The sequence below is a fragment of the Xyrauchen texanus genome, chromosome 41 (assembly GCF_025860055.1).
Source record: "Xyrauchen texanus isolate HMW12.3.18 chromosome 41, RBS_HiC_50CHRs, whole genome shotgun sequence".
In the NCBI taxonomy this organism is placed as follows: Eukaryota; Metazoa; Chordata; class Actinopteri; order Cypriniformes; family Catostomidae; genus Xyrauchen; species Xyrauchen texanus.
In genome coordinates this window covers 12,002,337-12,022,754 of record NC_068316.1, presented here as the reverse complement: position 1 = coordinate 12,022,754, position 20,418 = coordinate 12,002,337, and the positions used below count along the sequence as shown (strand labels likewise).

The window sequence follows — 20,418 nt, the reverse complement described above, 5'->3', positions numbered from 1 at the left end:
TCACCCACCTAGATAAAAAGGACTCATACGTTCAAATGCTGTTCATAGACTTCAGCTCATCATTCAACACAATCATTCCCCAGCACCTGATTGGAAAGCTGAACCTGCTGGGTCTAGACACCTCCCTCTGCAACTGGATCCTGGACTTCCTGACTGGGAGACCTCAGTCATTCCGGATCGGGAACAGCATCTCCACCACCACCACACTGAGCACTGCGGCCCCCCAGGGCTGTGTGCTCAGTCCGCTGCTGTTCACTCTGCTGACTCACGACTGTGCAGCAATGCACAGCTCAAATCACATCATCACGTTTGCCGATGACACGACCGTGGCGGGACTCATCAGCAAGAACGATGAGTCAGCATAAAGAGAGGAGGTGCAGAGGCTAACGGACTGGTGTAGAGCCAACAACCTGTCTCTGAATGTCGACAAAACAAAAGAGATGGTTGTTGACTTTAGGAGAGCACAGAGTGACCACTGAACATCGACGGCTCCTCTGTGGAGCACCAAATTCCTTGGTGTTCACCTGGCGGAGAACCTCAACTGGTCCCTCAACACCAGCTCTATTACCAAGAAAGCCCAGTAGCTTCTCTACTTTCTTCGAAGGCTGAGGAAATCACATCGCCCACCCCCCATCCTCACTACATTCTATAGAGGGACTATTGAGAGCATCCTGAGCAGCTGCATCACTGCCTGGTTTGGGACTTGCACCGTTTCGGACTGCAAAGCCCTGCAGAAGATAGTGAGGACAGCTGAGAAGATCATCGGGGTCTCTCTTCCCTCCATCAAAGACATTTCTAAAATACACTGCATCCGCAAAGCAACCAGAATTGTGGACGACCCCACAGACCCCTCACACAAACTCTTCACCCTCCTGCCGTCTGGCAAAAGGTACCAAAGCATTCGGGCCCTCACAGCCAGACTGTGTAACAGCTTCTTCCCCCAAGCCATCAGACTCCTCAATACTCAGAGACTGGTTTGACACACACACACACACACACACACACACACACACACACACACACACACACACACACACACACACACACACACACACACACACACACATGTCCTGAGTTGCACTTTAATTTTGTCACTTTATAACTGGCTGCTACCTCAATAACTGCTATGTGCATAGAATTCTATCTCATAGTATGTTGTGTTTACGTTTGGCATTTTTAGATACTGTCATCTTTTGCACTACTGTGTACTGGTTGGTGCTGCACTGTCACTTACTCTGTCTATTGTCCTGTTCATTGTTAGTAATTTATTGTACTGTCCCGTACTTCTTGCACACATTTGCAAGTGCACTTTATATAGGTATGTTATTTAGTCTGTGTAGTCTCATGTGGTTCTGGGTTTGTCCCTATGTTGTTTTATGTAGCACCATGGTCCTGGAGGAACGTTGTCTCGTTTCGCTGTGTACTGTACTAACTGTATATTGCTGATACAACAATAAAAACCACTTGACTTGACTTGAAAAGAGATGCTCTGAACTGGGTGAGCGTGCTCTTTTCCCAGTTGACCGACGGGGAGGACCTTGTACTGATATGTCTGGCTGTCGAAAGCGAACCGTAGAAAGGGTCTCTGACAGGGTAATATTGAGATGTGAAAGTATGCGTCCTTCATGTTTACCGCCGCGAACCAATCTTGATGCCGGATACATGTCAGAATACGTTTCTGCATCAGCATTTTGAACGGGAGTTTGTGCAAGGCCCAGTTGAAAACTCGCAAGTCCAAGATCGGTCGTAAGCAGCCGCCTTTCTTGGGTACGATGAAGTAAGGGCTGTAGAATCCCTTCTCCATCTCAGCTGGAGGGACAGGCTCTATTGCGTCCTTGCACAGAAGGGTTGCAATCTCTGCATGCAGGGTGGAGGCGTATTTGCCCTGCACTGAGGTGAAGCGGACGCCACTGAAGCAATAGACTGGCATGTCTTAAGGTCAATATTAGATCAAAAATGGCAAAAAAAGAGCTTTCTCTAGAAACTCATCAGTCAATCATTGTTTTGAGGAATGAAGGCTATACAATGCTTGAAATTGACAAAAATGTCAAATTTCATACAAAGCTGTATACTATAAAAAAGGACAGTTGGGTCTAACAAGGACAGAAAGAGATGTGGCCAGATGTACAACTAAACAAGAGGATAAGTACATCAGTACATCAGAGTCTCTAGTTTGAGAAATAGATGCCTCACATGACCTCATCTCAGGGCTGGATTGGTAATCTGGCATAGTGGGCATTTTTCGGGTTGGCCGATGCACTTTGGGGCCGATCGGGGCGGACTGGCCATCGGGAGAACTGGGACTAAGCTGAAATGAGCCGCTGCGTTATGCAGATCAGGCCAAAAAATGGTGCCTCAGTATTGGAAGGCCTTATGGGAAGAATTACAAAGAAAAAGCCACTTTTGAAACAGAAAAACAAAAAGAAAAGGTTAAAGTGGGCAAAGAAACACAGACACTGGACAACAGATAATTGGAAAAGAGGATCTTAACCCTATTGAGCGTTTGTGGGATCAGCAAATACTACAGGAAGTGTGGGATGAAATGTCACCTGATTTTCTGGACAAAGTGACTGCTAGAATGGCAAGGATCTGCAAAGCTGTCATTGCTGCACGTGGATGATTTTTTGATGAGAATTCATTGAAGTAGTTCAAATTGTAATAGTATTTTTTCACATTATTACTGTCCTGACTATACTTTGTGATCAGTTGAATGGCACTTTGGTGAATAAAAGTACCAATTTCTTTCCATAAGAGCAAAATCTGTACATTATTCCAAACTTTTGGCCACAAGTGTACGTATATTGTAGTGTATATATAGGGTATAGTAAACATACCCTGGTATGCTAGATTTTTTGCAGGGGGTGCTCAACTGTAAAACCTATTGGGAAAGAAAAAACAGTAAGAAAATATCTCAGACACAATAGTGTATTGTGTCACTTACTGAGTTACCGTGACAAGAAAAAGTATGTTAACCAGGCGCATTTTCATCTTCATTATAGTATAGAAAAAGCACAGTGTACTTAATCTAACAACAAACAAACAATTATAATCTTTAATATCTTTATTTAACACATCCAATTAAACATTATTATATTCACATTAAGTGAATCTCTAAAGATGACGAAAAAATCGAATTGAAGTCAGGAGTTCGCAAACCTGGCATCCAATTAATGAAACGAAATTAGAGGTGTGGGTTGGAGCTTCTTTGACTTATAAAAAGCACTCAAATATATTGAGCTAGCTATTCACAAGAAGCATCTGCTGACCTTGACCATGCCTTGCAAAAAAAGAGATTTCAGAAGACCTATGATCAAGAATTGTTGCCATGCATAAAGCTGGAAAGGGATACAAAGTTATCTTGAAGATCTTAAATATTCATCTGTCCACAGTTAGACAAATTTTCTATAAATGCAGATGATTTAGTACTGTGGCTACTCTCCCTAGAAGTGGCCGTCCAGCCAAGATGACTCAAAGGGCACACTGCAGAATGCTGAATAAGGTAAAAAAAAAAAAAAAAACTTTTTCTTGTCACTGTAACTATATTTTTATCTCCATGTCTTTTATGTTAACCAGGCCCAAAAACATTTTCTATGACAAACTCACTGTGTTCTGGATAGAGGTGAAATTCACATCTGGCTTCGTAATATTCAAACGAAGAGCATAATAAGTCTCTAAAAGAGATTTGAGACAAATGCATACACTGCATCTTTTTTTTTTTTTTTATATACAATGAAAGTTAAAAAAGATGACCAAGGCTGTCAGTCCCTAACATTCTCCTTAACTCCTTAAAATAACTCCTTTGTGCTTCAGAAAGAATACAGGTTTGGAACGATGATGTTGAATAAATGATGCAGTGCTACTGATATACTTACTGTTGTTGTAAGACACGTGACACTCGCAATGCTGTTGGCTCTCAACTAAAAACAATCAGAAAAGAAAAAGCTCATTTGGTACATGATGCTAGTATCAGTGAGAAAACAGCAACATAATAGTATTTGGTTCATTACAGTGAGTTTATCTAGCTAGCATAAATAGCTAGCTGGTGGAAACCATTTTTTTAGCTGTGCTAAAAAAGGTTTTGGTGTGATATTTAGTGTAATAATTTGAAACAATACTTACCGTTGCAGGATTGATTGTAAACCACATTGAAATCATTTGGAACAAAATCCTTCTCCACATAAGAGCTAATGCAAGAGAGAAAACATCAATAAATTAATGATGAGCTATTACCTAAACAAACACAAAAAAACATCAGGATTTTATGTCATAGTACTATTTTGAAGGCAAGCGTTCTCAGCAGCAAGTCAAGTCCTACCATGTGACATTGACAGCTCCCAGAGTCTGGCAGATGTCATTATAAGACATAGGGGATGTGCAGTGAACAATGCCATCTCCAGCAGGTGAAATATTATGCTCCTCACATAGGCCTTTTCCTGCAAACACAAGCCATTCTGAAAAACTTAAAAAAATTTACTGTGCATAATCTTTTTAATGCTACGGTTGGATAATTCTACCAGGATGTCTCCAAATACAAAGATAATTCCAACAAACTAATTAAGTGTTCTGAATTGTGATTTGCATGTCAATTTGACTTTAAAGTGTGCAACATTTCAAAGATTTTCTCCACGCAGAGTTATGTGATGATCAAGTCAGAAGTTCTCACTCACCCACTCTCTCTATATCTCCCATAAGGTAAATCTGGATTGATGGGTCTCCACCAGCATTTTCCACCAGCCTGCGAAGGATGCATTTATTTACCGGCTGGCTTAGCTGAAGCAGCACAGTGCAGTTAGTCCTCCTAAGAGAAAGAGGGCAGTAGCAGCATTAGTTGATGGTGAGTTGATTTCATTGTTATCATGCTGTTTTTGTAGCTTTGAGATTTAGGGTTGACTTACTTAGTGTTCTCCTTCGCTTGACAGGTAACCTCTGCGGTCTGCATTATTTGAAAATATAGTTTAGTATGATGCCATGCTAAGTTTAGCCCTAACCTATTTTTTAAAAACAAACTACACTTACCACATAAACCATGCTGGATTGACATGTTGTATTATTGACTTCTGTTATTGAAATTCCAGCAGAGCAGATATTCCTATTAAAATGATCTGAAAACTGTTACAAGAGGGGTAAGCATCAGAAAGTATTTAAGTAGTTTTAAGTATTTTGGTAGTTTCTCAGTTGCAATATGTTTGAACATACAAAGTGGAAAATAATACATAATACAGTGGAAAACAACACTGCCTTTCTTTGGCAAAAATCTGGGTTTGAATCCCATCTAAACCATGGTAATTTCAAGAGTCTAAAGGCCAGTTCACACAAAATCCGTGACAATTTTGTGAGACGAGCCTCTGACGGAAGGTCTGTTCACACTGAATTCATAATTTTTTTTAACTAAAACTATTTCACTAGGGATGGGTGGATCGATCCTAAAGTATCGATACTTCCGATACTGATGTTGTATCAAAAATATCAATACATTTATTTTTCTCCCCAATTTGTAATGCCCAATTCCTAATGCACTCTAAGTCCCTGTGGTGGTGTAGTGACTCGCCTCAATCTGGGTGGTAGAGGACGAATCTCAGTTGCCTCCGCGTCTGAGACTGTCAATCTGCACATCTTATCACGTGGCTTGTTGAGCGCATTACCGCGGTGACATGGCGCATGTGGAGACCGATGCTATTCTCTGCAGCATCCATTCACAACTCACCACGTGCCGCACTGAGAGCGAGAACCATACATTATAGTGACCACGAGGAGGTTACCCCAGGTAACTCTACCCTCCCTAGCAACCGGGCCAATTTGGTTGCTTAGGAGACCTGGCTGGAGTCACTCAGCACACCCTGGATCAATTCGTCAATTCTCACTGAGTTACCCACTGAGGGTTTTTTTTTTTTAACTAAGGAAATTATTATTTGTTTTCCATGAACACATATCATAAGCTTCAAAATGAAATAAAAAGGATTAGGCTATATTAGCAATTAATACTTATGCAGGATGGGAACTTTCTTCTTTCACTCATCTTAACGTGCATTAATTACAATGGGTAATTACAAGGGTATTATGCTATGATTGTGGTTTATGAGGACATTTCTAGTGTCCCCATAATTTAAATAGCTTAAAAAACATATTAAACAATGTTTTATTGAAAATGTAAAATTGCAGATAGTTTTCTGTGAGGGTTAGGGGATAGAATCTATAGTTTGTACAGTATAAAAATCATTATGTCTATGGAAAGTCCTCATAATGATAGGTAGACCAACATATTGTAATGGGAGCCAGCTGATAGATAGCTGTGCAATGTGTATAAACCTCACTCTCTCTGACCTCAAGAGGTGCACTAGCGACTGACGCTAGAGGCTGTAGCCTGGCGCTGGTTCGAGTCCCGTACGGAGCAGATAGAACAGGAGCGTTACTCAATACTTTGTTATATTGTCCTTGCAATACAAATAGCAGTGTGATCTGCAATTGTTTGTCCAAAACATTGCGTGTAATGAATCTTATTATGGGTTATTTGACTAGGAGCTTAGTGCAAACAAATGGCCGAACCTCGCTGCTATTTTAATGTCATGAGAATATACATCGACATTGATATACATATTAATGTACATTAAGACAAAACACCATGAGCAGTCTTTCAAAAACAGACCGGGTTGATGTTTGCAGTACAAAGGGTTCATGAACAACTATTTATTTTTAAGTATGCAATTTTAGGTGGTGTGTATCAGCTGCATGTCCAAAGCCAGTGTTTGCCAGTTGATTAGAGCACCCAACATGCTGGATTGAGCAGCTGCAGCAATTCTGGAAAAAATATTAAAAGCTCTTATCTCATTGGTCAGACAGTTTTCATCGCTGTCTGAAGGAAAAATATCTGACCACTCTCCGTCCAAAAAAAACCTTAGGCTTTTCGGCAGATGATTTGTCAGACCCACAGTGAATAGCGACATCGGAATCCATTGTTACCAATCAAAAGCTCGTTCAGAACAAACAATAGCTCTGAAAAAATTGGTTTGGTGTAAGCAGGCATTAGTGTAAACAAACACAGAAGTTATTCTAATAAATAGGCTAATGGGAAAAACTGTATACTATAGCTAGCCTAGATGCACATTCCATATAGTTCTCTGAACTGTGCAATTAATCATGCATATGACTATTTGGATGCAGAACAATGAAAAAGAAAAACACTTAAAACAAGATTTACATTTCCAGAAGGAAATGCCATGGTTTGCAAGTCTGCAAAAGAACAGAATTAAATAAGGGTTTAGTCTTATGTAAAGGGATTTAATGGAAAGGAGGAGGAGAGAGGCTAATATGAACCATTGACATTAGAGCATCTTAACTTTATACCCCACTTTTGCAGCACTCTCTACTTTTTGACATTGTTTAAGTACTAATATATTCCCTTTAGGCACAGACAAGACTCTTAAGGAACTAATATGTACCATTTTGGGACAGATGAGGTACAAATAAGCTCAGATTGAAATAAAGGGTGCAGTGGGAGTACCTTAGAGGCAGGGTTGGGGAGTAACAAAGTACATGTAACGGGATTACATATTTAAAATACTAAATATAAGTAACTGTATTCCACTACAGTTACAATTTAAATAATTGGTATTTAGAATACAGTTACATTAAAAAAGTATTTTGATTACTGAAGAGATTACTTTGCATTTTATTGTCATTTGTTTCATTTAAAATGTAGTCCTTTCAGATGGAAAACATTTATCAGACCTTAAATATTTGGGCAAAAATCATATTCTTAAAAATGTTTGTATTGTTTCCTGTAAAAATATCTAAATATCATTAAAACAAGATCAGTTAAATGTATCTTATTTTTAAAACAACACTGCATAAGATATTTAGGGTTGTCAGAGAATGTATTTTTAACATGTGTATTTTGTCTTATTGTACTGGCAGAGTTTTTATAGTCAAAACAAGTGAAGAAATATTCCAGTGCTGAAGTAAACAAAAGTATTAAGAATACATTACTAACCTTGAGAAATCTAACAGAATATGTTACAAATCACATTTTACAGCATGTAATCTGTAATCTGTAGTGGAATACATTTAAAAAGTAACCCAGTGACAAGATTTTGTAACCCTTAAGGTTAAAAATTATGCTCATTTTATCCACAAATTGAAATTTTAATAGAATGTTTCAGGAATGTGAAAACAGTGCAAGCACTGTATTAATAATAATAATAATAATAATAATAATAATAAAAAGAAAACTATTCATACCCAAATTTGAATGTCTTTCTCAGTCATATTAGAGCCATGTACTTCCACAAGCATCCAGTAGTATGATGCTGTAAAAACAAAAATATCTTACACATCCTTGGGAATCGCCACATAGAACCTAAATTACGTCACAGAATAATAAAAAATAGGTTTTCTTACATTCATTTGCACAGTACTGGGAAAAGTTACACTGCACCACAAATGGGTCTGAAAATGAAACAGCATATTAAAGCAAAAAACCCATTAGAATTAATTATATAATGTATAAATTATGTAATATGTGGCAGAATGAGAGAATGAAGGTAAGGAATTTAATATCGTGTAATTATAACAGAAATAGAAGCCATTTGTCTTTTTCCAAAAAAAGAGAAAAAAAACCCTAATCAGAACAGTGATAGTCGCTGTACCTGTGAATAATACATTGGACGTATTTGTTAGTAGAACTGCAGTCTGATTGGCTGCTTGACTCATGATGGTAGGTGCAGCAGGAGAACTTGCTGCTGTGTGATTGGCTGTTATTTCAGAGGTGGGCTGCACTGAGATCTTCAATCCCCCAGTGTGAGATGCATTGGTTGTTGTAATAGCTGAACTAATCAAAGCTTGAGGAGAGGATGTGATGGTGGCACTTGATGTGGTAATTACTATGAGGGGAGCCTTGGTTGGTGTAGTGAGATTTACTGATGGTGTAGTATGTGTTGAGAGTCCTGCAGGGCGTGTGGTGATGATATTTGGTATACTGCTATAAGAAGAATTTGATATGGTTCTGGTTGAAGCAGAGGTCATGCTTGAGACCTGACTCTGATGTGGAAGGGTGGTGGTTGTAACAGACATGCTGCCAGAGGGATTTGTGGCCGGTCCTGTGTTAAAGAATCAAAAGGAATTTTATCACTGCACCAATTACTGTAGGTCACATACACACTATAGCTAAACATGGATGTCACTCTTCTTCTGCTGAAAAAAGGAACAGTTTACACAACATTTTTAAATCTATAATCATTTACTCACGTCGCAGATACTGCCCTTGCCCCGTTAAGGGAAGCATGCATACGCATTCTCAACTACCTTGACGAATGGCTAATCCTAGTGCGCACAGGGACCTGGTGCTCGCGCACCTCAGCCGACTAGGGCTTCGGGTCAACTGGGAAAAGAGCAAGCTCCTCCCGGTTCAGAGCATCTCTTTTCTCGGTCTGGAGTTGGACTTAGTCTCGATGACAGTGCGCCTCACATACGAGCGCACCCAGTCGGTGCTGGCCTGTCTGAAGGCGTTCAGACAGAAGACTGCGGTCCCACTGAAATTATTTCAGAGGTTCCTGGAAAATGCCCATGCAATGATTTTCCGTGTTTTATTATTTTATGAATAATATCTGATATAGTTACAATTACATTCATTGCAATCTTCTTTTGACTTTTCACTGAATGTAATTTTCCCCCCTGCTGCCCGGTTCTTCGCACAATCGCTATACCCATCTATCAATCCGCATCAGATCGGTATTATACTCCAGTGTTAAATTCCATAACCGTTCGCCCCTCTTGTTCAAAATAAACCATCCTAGCGGGTAACAGTTCTGCTCATGGTGCTGTACTGTATTTCCCTGCCCAGTGCTACTGTTTATCTGTCTGAAAAGCCTCACCCGCAAGAGGCCAAAAGTGCGCAAGGGATGGATGTTATATAAAGAAGGTTTGAGAAATCACAAAACATAGTATAATCAAATGCTACAATTTACTTAATAATATCACAATATGTTAAATAACCATAATGTTAATTAATACTTTATTATTACAACTGTAATATATTAATACGTATACAGAACATCCACTTTTAGTGTTTGAATCAATCATATCTCTCACTAAACACATGTTTATTTTTGCCTTATTTTGTTCCTTTGGCATGTAGGAGTTCGGTTTGCTTATTAATCCTATTCCATATCTGGATAATTGCTGGAAATATCATAGAGGAGGAAATTTACATGACATTATATTAGTTTTTACATTATGTTAACTTAATAGCCAAAATATTTGGACATACATGAATGAAAATAAACCTGATATAGGAAAGTGTTTGAGTCACATTGCACATTATGTAGTTTAGAGACGATTTAGAGACATTTAGAATGTTACAAATGGCTATTTCTATTTAAATAAACATAAATAAGTATTCTTAAGGTCTTCTATACTACTGAGTATTCAAAGAAAGTGGTCACTACCAAAACGTTGTAATGTGTACATGGACATAGACTGCAGATTAACTATTGGACTTAAGGTGAGTAAAAAGTCACTAAAGTAAAAGACATATTCCTCTGCAAGTCTGATTCAAAATTGATACAATGCACAGTAAATGACTCCCTGAATGAAGGTTATTTTACTGGCACATCTCCTCACATACACTCCAGCTCATGATATTCATCAGCATCTAAAAGCTACTTACTGACCTTGGGTGAGTTTCTGTGCATTGGTAATAATGGAGTTCAAAGTGGAGTAGAGTGGACCTTAGTAAGGGAGAGAGGGAGGAAGAAAAGGGAATAAAAGAAAAGGTATGTTTTGTTCAATCCAGCTGTAAACAAATTGTAGGTAAATACAATATGCAAATATATGATAATTAATTCTTAAAATACACATGAATAAAAAATGTCAGTTTACAGGCTGCTTAATTACAGAAGCAGTGTATGATAACAAAATGTTCTCTGCTTCTGTTGGTGACATTATGTACTGTACGTGGAACATGTACTGTACATATACTTACTTGGAGATGTCAAGGAAAAATCTCGGCCAGCGGCTACACCTTGGGAAGCTGAAAGAGAACAAAATATTCAAATTTACCATTTAAACCTTGAAATTCCAAAATTACACTAATTAGCAGGCCATGTCTGCTCATTAGTGTAATTTTCGACACCGTCATCCATATACGTTTACTTGGCTGCATAAACAGAGACATATCATAGACTATTGTTTTATATAAAACCCTAGTCCTACCCAGAATATATATATATATATATGTATCTGTGTGTGTGTGTGTAATTATTACTTTTATTGATTTAATAATTTGCATTTAAAAAAAATAAAAGAAATAATTGCTTTATATATATAGGGGTTATGTCGAATATGTCCTTCATATACTTTGCCAAATTTTTTATGTTTGTTGAATTTAAAAGTATATTCTGCAATTGCCTCAAAAAACAAAACAAAACAAAAAAATTCGATAAGAACCGTTTACTACATGTTTACAGAGATGTTACATTTTTGTGGCTTGCTTACTACATGAAACAGCACATTAGTCAATTGATCTAAATTGTGAGCTGTCTGAGAATGTCTTGAATATTTTACTCAACCAGATGTCTTTTTTCAATCTTTGTTTCTTAAGATGATATATATGTGCAGAGATACACCTTCCTTAGACTCATGCCAGGCATTCCTTATTCTCCGTGACCCAGTCCAATATGACAAAAAACAACACATGATTGTGAGTTTACCCAACCCATCTGCTATTCAAATCATCTGTTTGCGTCACACACTTACTGTGGAACAAATGTACCTTTTGTGTGACTTATGCAGAGGAGTGAGAATAATGCGTAGCATAAAAGATAACCTGTGTCTTTCATTTGCAAAACAATAATGATACCTAGGAACTATCCACATTTTCTATGAAGTTAAATGGTCTCAATTTCTTCTTGGGTGGTTTGGTGACTAAAACATCTCTTTGGAGCATTTTATTAGATGTTTTGACATTTTTACTCAACCCCCCCACCCCCTCCTTTTTTTTTTTTATTTAATTTTTTTTTTGTCAGGCTGCTGAATCAAACTATCTTCTTTTTAAAAACAAAAACAAAATGCAGGTTTTGGTGCATATTTGGTTGAATAGTTCATCCCAAATTTTGTGAAACATTTTTTTTTTATTATTCCATGGAACACGAGATGTTTAGCAGAATGTCCTGGCTGCTCCTATCCACCATGAAAGAGAGGCACTTTAAAGGTTATATTCTTTTCCTTAAATTAATGAAAATAGTGCAAAGTTGTTTGGACAATTTTAGTATACTTTTTTTTTATTATACTCTTTTCTTATATTTGCTTATTTTGTTGTACCTAAAAGAACAGCATAAACATTATGCTAAACATCTTTTGTGTTCCACATGGAAAAAAAACAACAACACAAAAATAGTTTGAACAACATGATCATTAGTTGATCAAGTTATTCTTTTATGATTGTATTTGTCCTTAAGGGCACAACAATAAAAGCACATTTTTATTTTTATTATATTTATTTATTTTATTATTTATTTTGTGTTTTTTTTAACACCTACACTTTGGATTAAACCTTCATCTTTTCTTTTGGAGATCAGATCTTTTACCATGAGGTTACCACACACATATAAGGTTATATCTTGGTTTCATGCATCAATCATATTGACAGATTATATAAATATTGTAAGAAGTTACCAGGTAATATGGTAAACATGTGAGAACTGCGCTCATCAGTACACACACTCACACACAGTACACAGAGTTACCCACCACCACACTACAACTGTATTCAGTGAAGTGAATCCACACTTGCACTTACTGTTGGATGGGGTTGTACTTCCGTGTGCATTGCGTTTCATACGCAGATGCCCTAGGCCTAAAAGATAGAATATAGAAAAAGAATAGCCATGCACAAATTATAATACTACTGCCCTTCTTGTTCCCTGCATCAAAATCTGATCTGTATATCCTGATTATGATGTTTTAATCAAGACATTCAAGGTTTCAATCAGCCCTCTGCACCTGGATGTGCTTTGAAATGCTTCAAATATCCTGTAGGATATTTCAAATGGATTTGAATCAATTTCCTGTGGAGTATGAATCCATGTGCAACACACATTTGGTGTTGCTGTTTTACTGCTCAGGACACATAATGATTACATTTCAAGTATCAACTTTATGCCACAGGTTTCTCCTAAAATTAAATATAAAAATACAAAAATGAGAAGAGCACAGAGCTGTAAAAATTAAGAAATTAATGTATGCAGACTTAAATATTGTGGCAAATCTGAGCACAGTTTGACACACTGTTGAGATTTTCTGAAACCCTAGCGGAGATATATTTGAGATCACTAGGGGTTTTCTTTCTCAGGAGAAAAGTAGTAGACTTGTAATCTTACTGTTGTCTTGGAGAAACAATTGAGAAATTACAGAGATCTCATTTTTTATTTTTATTTATAGGCAGAAAGCTCCTCCAGCTCAAGGGTGAAAAAGCCAGATCTGATCATAAAAGATGCGTCTTACCACTAAAATCACACTAAAAATGTACAACTAGATGCTGGAAAACTTTTGATGCAAGGAACAGACATGGCATCTACAGCATACATGCATTTAATAAAAGTGAGGAGTTTTCTTGAAAAATGTATTAGTGAAGCAACATGAATAGCATCATGCATCTTCATGCATGTATATGACTACATTACACACAGAAGGAGGAATTCACTAAACAGTCGCACCACTTTTTATGAGCCATATTTTAGCACAAAAAACAGCATCTTAATCACTAATCACCAGCAATCCAGTTTAACCAGGCTCTAAATACGCAGTATGGGAGTATTTCATAATTTTCATACTTTTCAGCACAATCATGCCTCTTTTTTTTGTAAATTGCGCTTTATTTACAAAACTCAGTGCTCTATGCCTGGCACCATTAACATTGCACTAGTACTGCGCGCTTAAAGAAAAACGTTTTGTGTATGTTTTATGTTGATCATAGCAGCAGTAATTCATGGATAGAGAAGTTGTAACTGGGCATACAACTGGGTATACACGTGTAGTTCAAAAGCCAATTCAGGTGCCTGGATCACAAATACTTAGAACTGATCTACAATTTCATTGCACCATTATCTGATTTGTGGAACTATGTTAGGGAATCGGGTGCTAAAACAAAGCAGAGGGTGCATGCAAATAAACAACACTTTTAGTGTTCAATTTTAGATTAGGCACAACATGTTAAACACATTCATCTTTACAAGGAAGACTCAGTCAGCAACACTACACTCAAGAGATCTTTAAAGGTACTACACGTAAAAATAATTTTCATATTTTTAGAGAGAACTTGCTTCAGGCTAGTTATGGTTTACTGAGTTGACCTGACTGACGCTGGCTCACTCAAAGTGATTACGCAAGTATCACTGCTGTTTTAAGCATCTGTCATACATTACAGGTTAAACAGGCTCTGTTCTTGTTAATCTTTGTGGTTATCACATTCTTCATGTACTTACCACATTGCAGCTTATAATCTTGGATTCTGGCCTGGGCTCGTGTGATGGTCCAAAGTCGCGAGTCCCAGCCAACCACAGTGCCATCCTCGCAAGCCCGATGTTCCCCTACGTTGTCCCATATGCGGAACAGGTAGAGCTCCACCGTGGCCATGTTCACCCCGGGAGGGACGCCTTTGGCTGGCAGCCCAGTAGAAGTTGCCCAGAGGGGGGGATTGCACGAGCGATGGCTGTGCGCTGATATACTTCTGAACTACCGCCTATCGTCAGGCTGAAGCTTTTGTGAGGGGCGTCCCATCGTAGACATAATCGGTACCAGCGACGAAGGGTCAACTGGACAGGGAACTGATGGCGCACACCCAACAGCCAGGCATACAGGGAGTTTTCATCTCCCTGCAGGGCCAGTTCATAGCGGGGTGCAGGGGCCGAGAAGTAGCTAAATGCAGTCCACTCACCCAGGGATAAAACTTGTATGTCCACACATACCGTCATCTGAAAGAGCACAGGGATTCTATGCCCCTGAGGTTGGAAAGTCCAGTGGTCTTCACACCCTTGCAAGACAGCCTTAGCGTCAGACATAAAGTAGCCATCCACTTTGGAGAGAAGGTCATAAAAAGATTGTTAATTTTAAAAATGAAAAAGCTGACAGTCCTTAAGGCTGACAGCATGGGGACAATAAGGAAAAGAAAATAATGACCAGTGTTAAAGTGAACATGAAATAGTATTCACAACTCCATTTACTTCCGTAATGTGAGATGTTTCCAAGACATTTGGATAAAAAAATGAAAACAAATAGGGCTACCATGAATTAATTGGACCATAACAAGTGGTCTTTATATGACAAATGGTTGAAGGGGATGGGTTGAAAAATAAAAGATCTTTGTGACGTCATCTGATAAGTAAAGTAATTTAGAAGGCAGGGCAAGTTAATACAATATAATTACAGATTACAAAGCCTCATATTTTTCTTATATTTGTAAATAAGTGCACTGATGATTTGTTTACAATAACAGCAATATTGGTATTAAAGGGATAGTTCACCCAAAAATTAAAAATCTCTACATTTACCCTCATGACATCCCAGATGTGTATGACTTTCTTTCCTCTGCCGAACACAAACAAAGATTAACAAAAAAAAAAATTCAATGAAAGTGAATGGTAACATAATTTTGAAGGTCCAAAAAAAGTAAAAGTAATCCATAAGACTCCATTGGTTAAATACATATCTTCTTACTACCACATGATAGGTGTGGGTGAGAAAAAGATCAATATTTAAGTCCTTTTTTTACTATAAATCTCCATTTTCACTTTCACATTCTTCTTTTCACTTTTCATTCACTTCTTTTGGTTTTGGTGATTCGCATTCTTTATGGATATCGTCACCTACTGTGCAGGGAGGAGAATTTACAGTAGAAAAGGGCTTAAATATTAATCTATTTCTCACCCACCCCTACAGTATACCGTCATAGTACTTTAGAGGACATGGATTTAACCACTGGAGTCGTGTGGATGAATTTTATTGGCCTTAATGTGCTTTTTGGATCTTCAAAATCCTGTCCACCATTCACATTTTTAGTTATTCTTCTAAAAATCTTTGTTTGTGGTCAGGAGAAGAAAGTCAAAACACATCTGGGATGGCATGAAGTGGAGTAAATGATGAGAGATTTTCATTTTTGGGTGAACTTTCCCTTTTGATTTCATGTTGACTTTAAATTAGTTATTATTAAGAAAAGGCTAGAGGCTTCTGTCAAAATCTATGATTATCTGTATGGCCACTGACATGTATGTAATCTATTAACAACTATGACAGCAAATGTATAAAGACAGTGTTTCCTTTTGTCTTGTAGACTCTGAAAGTTATTCTGCTCTGTTAAATCTTTTCACATCATTACATCAACTAATCCTCTAAAACATCTCTAGTTTAGCTCGCAATTTTCCATTCCTTATGTATGATAATTTGACAAACGTACATCAAGCTAAAACAGGCTGGCCCAGATTTGTCCTGAATAGAACAACACTGTGACTGATATTATGTTTATGCTTTAGTCAAACATACCATGAATGCTTTTAAAGGCGTTAAGTACACTTGACTGTGTCACAGTCCAAACTAAAAATAATGTAATTAAGTGCTAAGCTATTATGTAATTGATCTTAGCTAGGGTAGACCCCATTTTAAATTTGATGCAAATGAAAACGAGGCTGTTAAGGATAGTTGTTTATATTCCATCTAAGTTCATCTAAATTTTAATAATCATGTTTTCTATTTTTCTGTCAACTCTTTTTTTTTTTTTTGGAAAGATTTATTTTCAAAGTTTAGTCAACTAAATTAATGCACTGTACTTCTATCCTTCACAGCTTAATTTTCATTAGCATCAAATTAAATGGTGTCTACCCTAAGGTACATTCTTTTAAACACTTTTAAACCAACTAAATCTGGGGGGGGGGCCTGGGTAGTTCAGTGGTAAAAGATGCTGCTACCACCCCTGAAGTTCGCTAGTTCGAATCCCAGGGGGTGCTGAGTGACTCCAGCCAGGTCTCCCAAGCAGCCAAAATTGGCCCGGTTGAGAGGGAGGGTAGACTCACATGGGGTAACTTCCTTGAGGTTGCTATAATGTGGTTCATTCTCGGTGGGCCGCATGGTGAGTTGAGCTTGGATGCCGCGTTGGATGGCGTGAAGCCTCCACACGCGCTATGTCTCCATGGCAATGCGCTCAACAAGCCACATGATAAGATGCGTGGGTTGATGGTCTCAGATGAGGAGGCAGCTGGGATTTGTCCTCCATCACCCGGATTGAGGCAAGTTACTACGCCACCATGAAAACTTAGAGTGCATTGGGAACTGGACATTCCAAATTGGGTGAAAAATGCTAAAGCTATTTTAAAATTTTAAAGCTATCAGCGTAAACTATTTAAACCAGGGTTTCCCCAACACTAGGGGTTTGTGAGATTGCAATCTAAATGTCAATGGTCATGAAAGCATGTGAAGACGTTGTATAATTAATTTATTGACAGGTTAGCATTGCTTAAAATCTCAGGGGGATTTTAAGTCAGAGGGGTTGGGAATCCCTGGCCTAAACATTTCATACCCATTCCTCTAGATTTCAGAACAACCTAGCGCTTCCCCTTTCCTTCATTCTTTGTTTCTTTACATCCCCACTTTTTTCTTTCTCTCATCTTGTCTGTGCTGATGGTGATTTCCATGGTGATGGTGTTTTCTCTGGGGCAGTGAGGAGTGAAATGTATTAAATCTCTTTGTTTTCAGTTCACCACTAATTAATTTCCCATTAAAGCAGGGAAATGAAATCATGCTGCAGCTCACTGGAATCCTCCAGCACCAGCACTTGCTAATTTTTTTCTTCCATATATCCTTTCTCTCTCTCTTTTATCAGGATGTTCTCAGAGATTATGAATTCCATTTGGATTTATCATCCAAATGTTCTCAGTTTGCATTTTGCTCAGAGTAACTCAGAGTAACACAGCTGATTCAGTCCATCCTGTTCATAATTTAAAGGCTATTTCCATTTCTGTGTTCCTATTAATATTTTTACAACTTGAAGTTTTATTGACTTGTAAGGAGCGTGCTGGCAAATCAATTAAGCAAATTGTCTCTCAAATCACTCTCACACTCTGTTCTTTGCTCAAATATACTGTATAGGAATAATGATGTAGAGTGGGGAGGTATATGAAACAAACCTTAGCATTTATCTATGTTAACATCACAAGCCAAACACAAATGCCTCTCAGCCTCACATTCTATCTCCTGCTATTCTGTATGTTGTATAACTAAAGTAAGTTTGGTTTTAGCTGGTAAAATTGTAGTATATTGTAAAGTATACAAACCTTGAGGCAGAAAGTGAACCCAAAGACAGAGGATCCAGACAAAGTGATGAGCAGACTTCTTGTATCGTCCACTCATGTGCTTGCTGTGCTTGTAAAGCATCCTTAAAAGAAAAAAAACTATTTTGTAAAAAAAATAAAAAGCTAACACAATTACAGGATGTAACGAGGAGCACTACAGAAGGTAGTTCCTGACTACTAAAGGTCATATAACTTCTAACTAAACTCATCTAACATAGTATGCATAAATTGTAAGGGTAGTATGGTGAGCATTGCAACAGACTTCAAGAAAGGTGCCACTGGAATGCAAGCCATTGAAATTGACTTCCTCTTTAGCATTACTTGTGGGTAACTCTCTGAAGAAAGCAAAAGGACAGCTCTTGGTTTAAAGAGAATATCTGACACTCACGTTATCATACTGCACTGTATTATTGTAACACACTTCCTGTTACTCTAATGTCTAAGAGTATTTGTTATTGCTAGAAGTATGTAATCGATTCTCTCTCGTTATGAAATTATGTTCAGGTTATTCACATGCAAATATTTTTACAGCCCAATAATGACGTAAGAGCATGCATGCTGACTACAAACCAAGGGAGAAGAGGCCCAACTTTATTTAGAGATGGAAAGGACAGAAAACGTCATAGGAATAGTTTATAGGAATAATCTGTTATTATTTAATCATCCTCATGTTGTTCGAAACCCATATGACTTTCGGTCTTCCATGGCACAACAGGAGATGTTTAACAGAATATTACCCTCAATCACCATTCACTTTCATTGAATGGAAAAAGATGCAATGAAAGTTAATAGTGACTGAGGCTGACATGCCTAACATCTCTCTGTGTTCCACTAAAGGAAGGTTTTTGAACAACATGAGGGTCATGGAACATCTGCAGTTGGCTTACAGTAATAAGATGGTGCAGATGGTTACTGAATGACTGTGTGTGTATGTTTGAAAGAGATTCTGATGAAATGTTCCTTGTTTATTGAGTAGACAGAAGCAGACCGCCATGACTAAATGTGTGGGAGAAACCGTAATTCTGTTTTCTGTAGAGGGTTAAGGGTCCCTTTCATCAAATCTGTCTGTCTGTTTTCTCATTCTTTCCACAATCTCTCTCTCTCCCTCTCTCTCTCTAGTCATTATTTCTGTTTCAAAACTTTGAAGGATAATAGTAAGCTTTATAATTTTCACTAAAACTTGAGAAAATGATTATCCTAAAACAATCATTACATTAGCTACCAAAAGAAAAACTCATAACGTACTCATAAGCATGCTTTGACAAGTCTTTTCTGATAAATTCTACATACAAAAAAATTAGCTCATAAAGCAAGGCAACCAATCAATGGTAATCAGCTATTTTATTTTCACACACCAGAACCTCCAGTTGTATATATAGTAGAATATTATAGAATAGTTTATTTGTTAACACTTTACAGTTCCATTAAGGTTCCATTTGTTTTCATTAGTTATTCGATGTCATGAACAAACAATTAACAATATATATTTTGCAGCATTTATTAATCTTAATTGTAAAAATACAATTGTTCACTGTTAGTTCATCGTGTTATGGTCTCGGTGAGCCCACAGGTTTATTCTATTGTGTTTATGTTACGCTGTTTCAGGTGCTGCTATTTGTTGCCTGCCTATACAGTATTTACCCAACTCTGTTTCATGTTCATTGCTAGCTTGTTGTTGTGTGTGTGTAGTTACTCACCGCTCTGTCTCTGCCCTAGTTTTGTTTTCTCTATCGGTTGCCAGTCTTTGCCGTAGTGCCCAGATTGTGGTTACCCTTCTGTTGGTTTCTTCACTCGCCTCAACTCTTCACCTGAGGATTCCTCATTGATTATCCCTCTACACTACCACGACACCCTCACGCCATTGAACACACTTTCACACTTTTCCAGAGGATTCCTCGCAGATCTGGTCTCCACACTACCATGATGCACACAAGTGTACGAACACACTCTTCACCAGAGGGTTCCTCGTGGATCTTTGCTCCACACTACCACAACGCACACAAGCCTAGGAACACACTCTCCATCACCACAATGCAGTGTGTGCCGGGTTCCCACCCACATTGCCAGCTCAGCTGTGTATTATTAATAA

At 37.9% G+C, this 20,418-nt stretch overlaps 1 protein-coding gene across 1 annotated transcript in view; it reads right to left on the bottom strand.

The window, feature by feature from the left end:
- adgrg2a (adhesion G protein-coupled receptor G2a) overlaps positions 1–20,418 on the bottom strand; it is a 40,756-nt gene that overhangs the window by 14,351 nt on the left and 5,987 nt on the right. The window contains 16 exon segments of the mRNA XM_052114026.1: positions 2,835–2,878; positions 3,604–3,671; positions 3,873–3,917; positions 4,120–4,184; positions 4,316–4,433; positions 4,668–4,798; positions 4,896–4,933; positions 5,017–5,109; positions 8,236–8,303; positions 8,395–8,442; positions 8,643–9,092; positions 10,665–10,721; positions 10,976–11,023; positions 12,791–12,847; positions 14,475–15,064; positions 18,312–18,412. Coding sequence (XP_051969986.1) covers positions 2,835–2,878; positions 3,604–3,671; positions 3,873–3,917; positions 4,120–4,184; positions 4,316–4,433; positions 4,668–4,798; positions 4,896–4,933; positions 5,017–5,109; positions 8,236–8,303; positions 8,395–8,442; positions 8,643–9,092; positions 10,665–10,721; positions 10,976–11,023; positions 12,791–12,847; positions 14,475–14,625 — 1,481 coding nt within the window. The 5' untranslated portion in view covers positions 14,626–15,064; positions 18,312–18,412.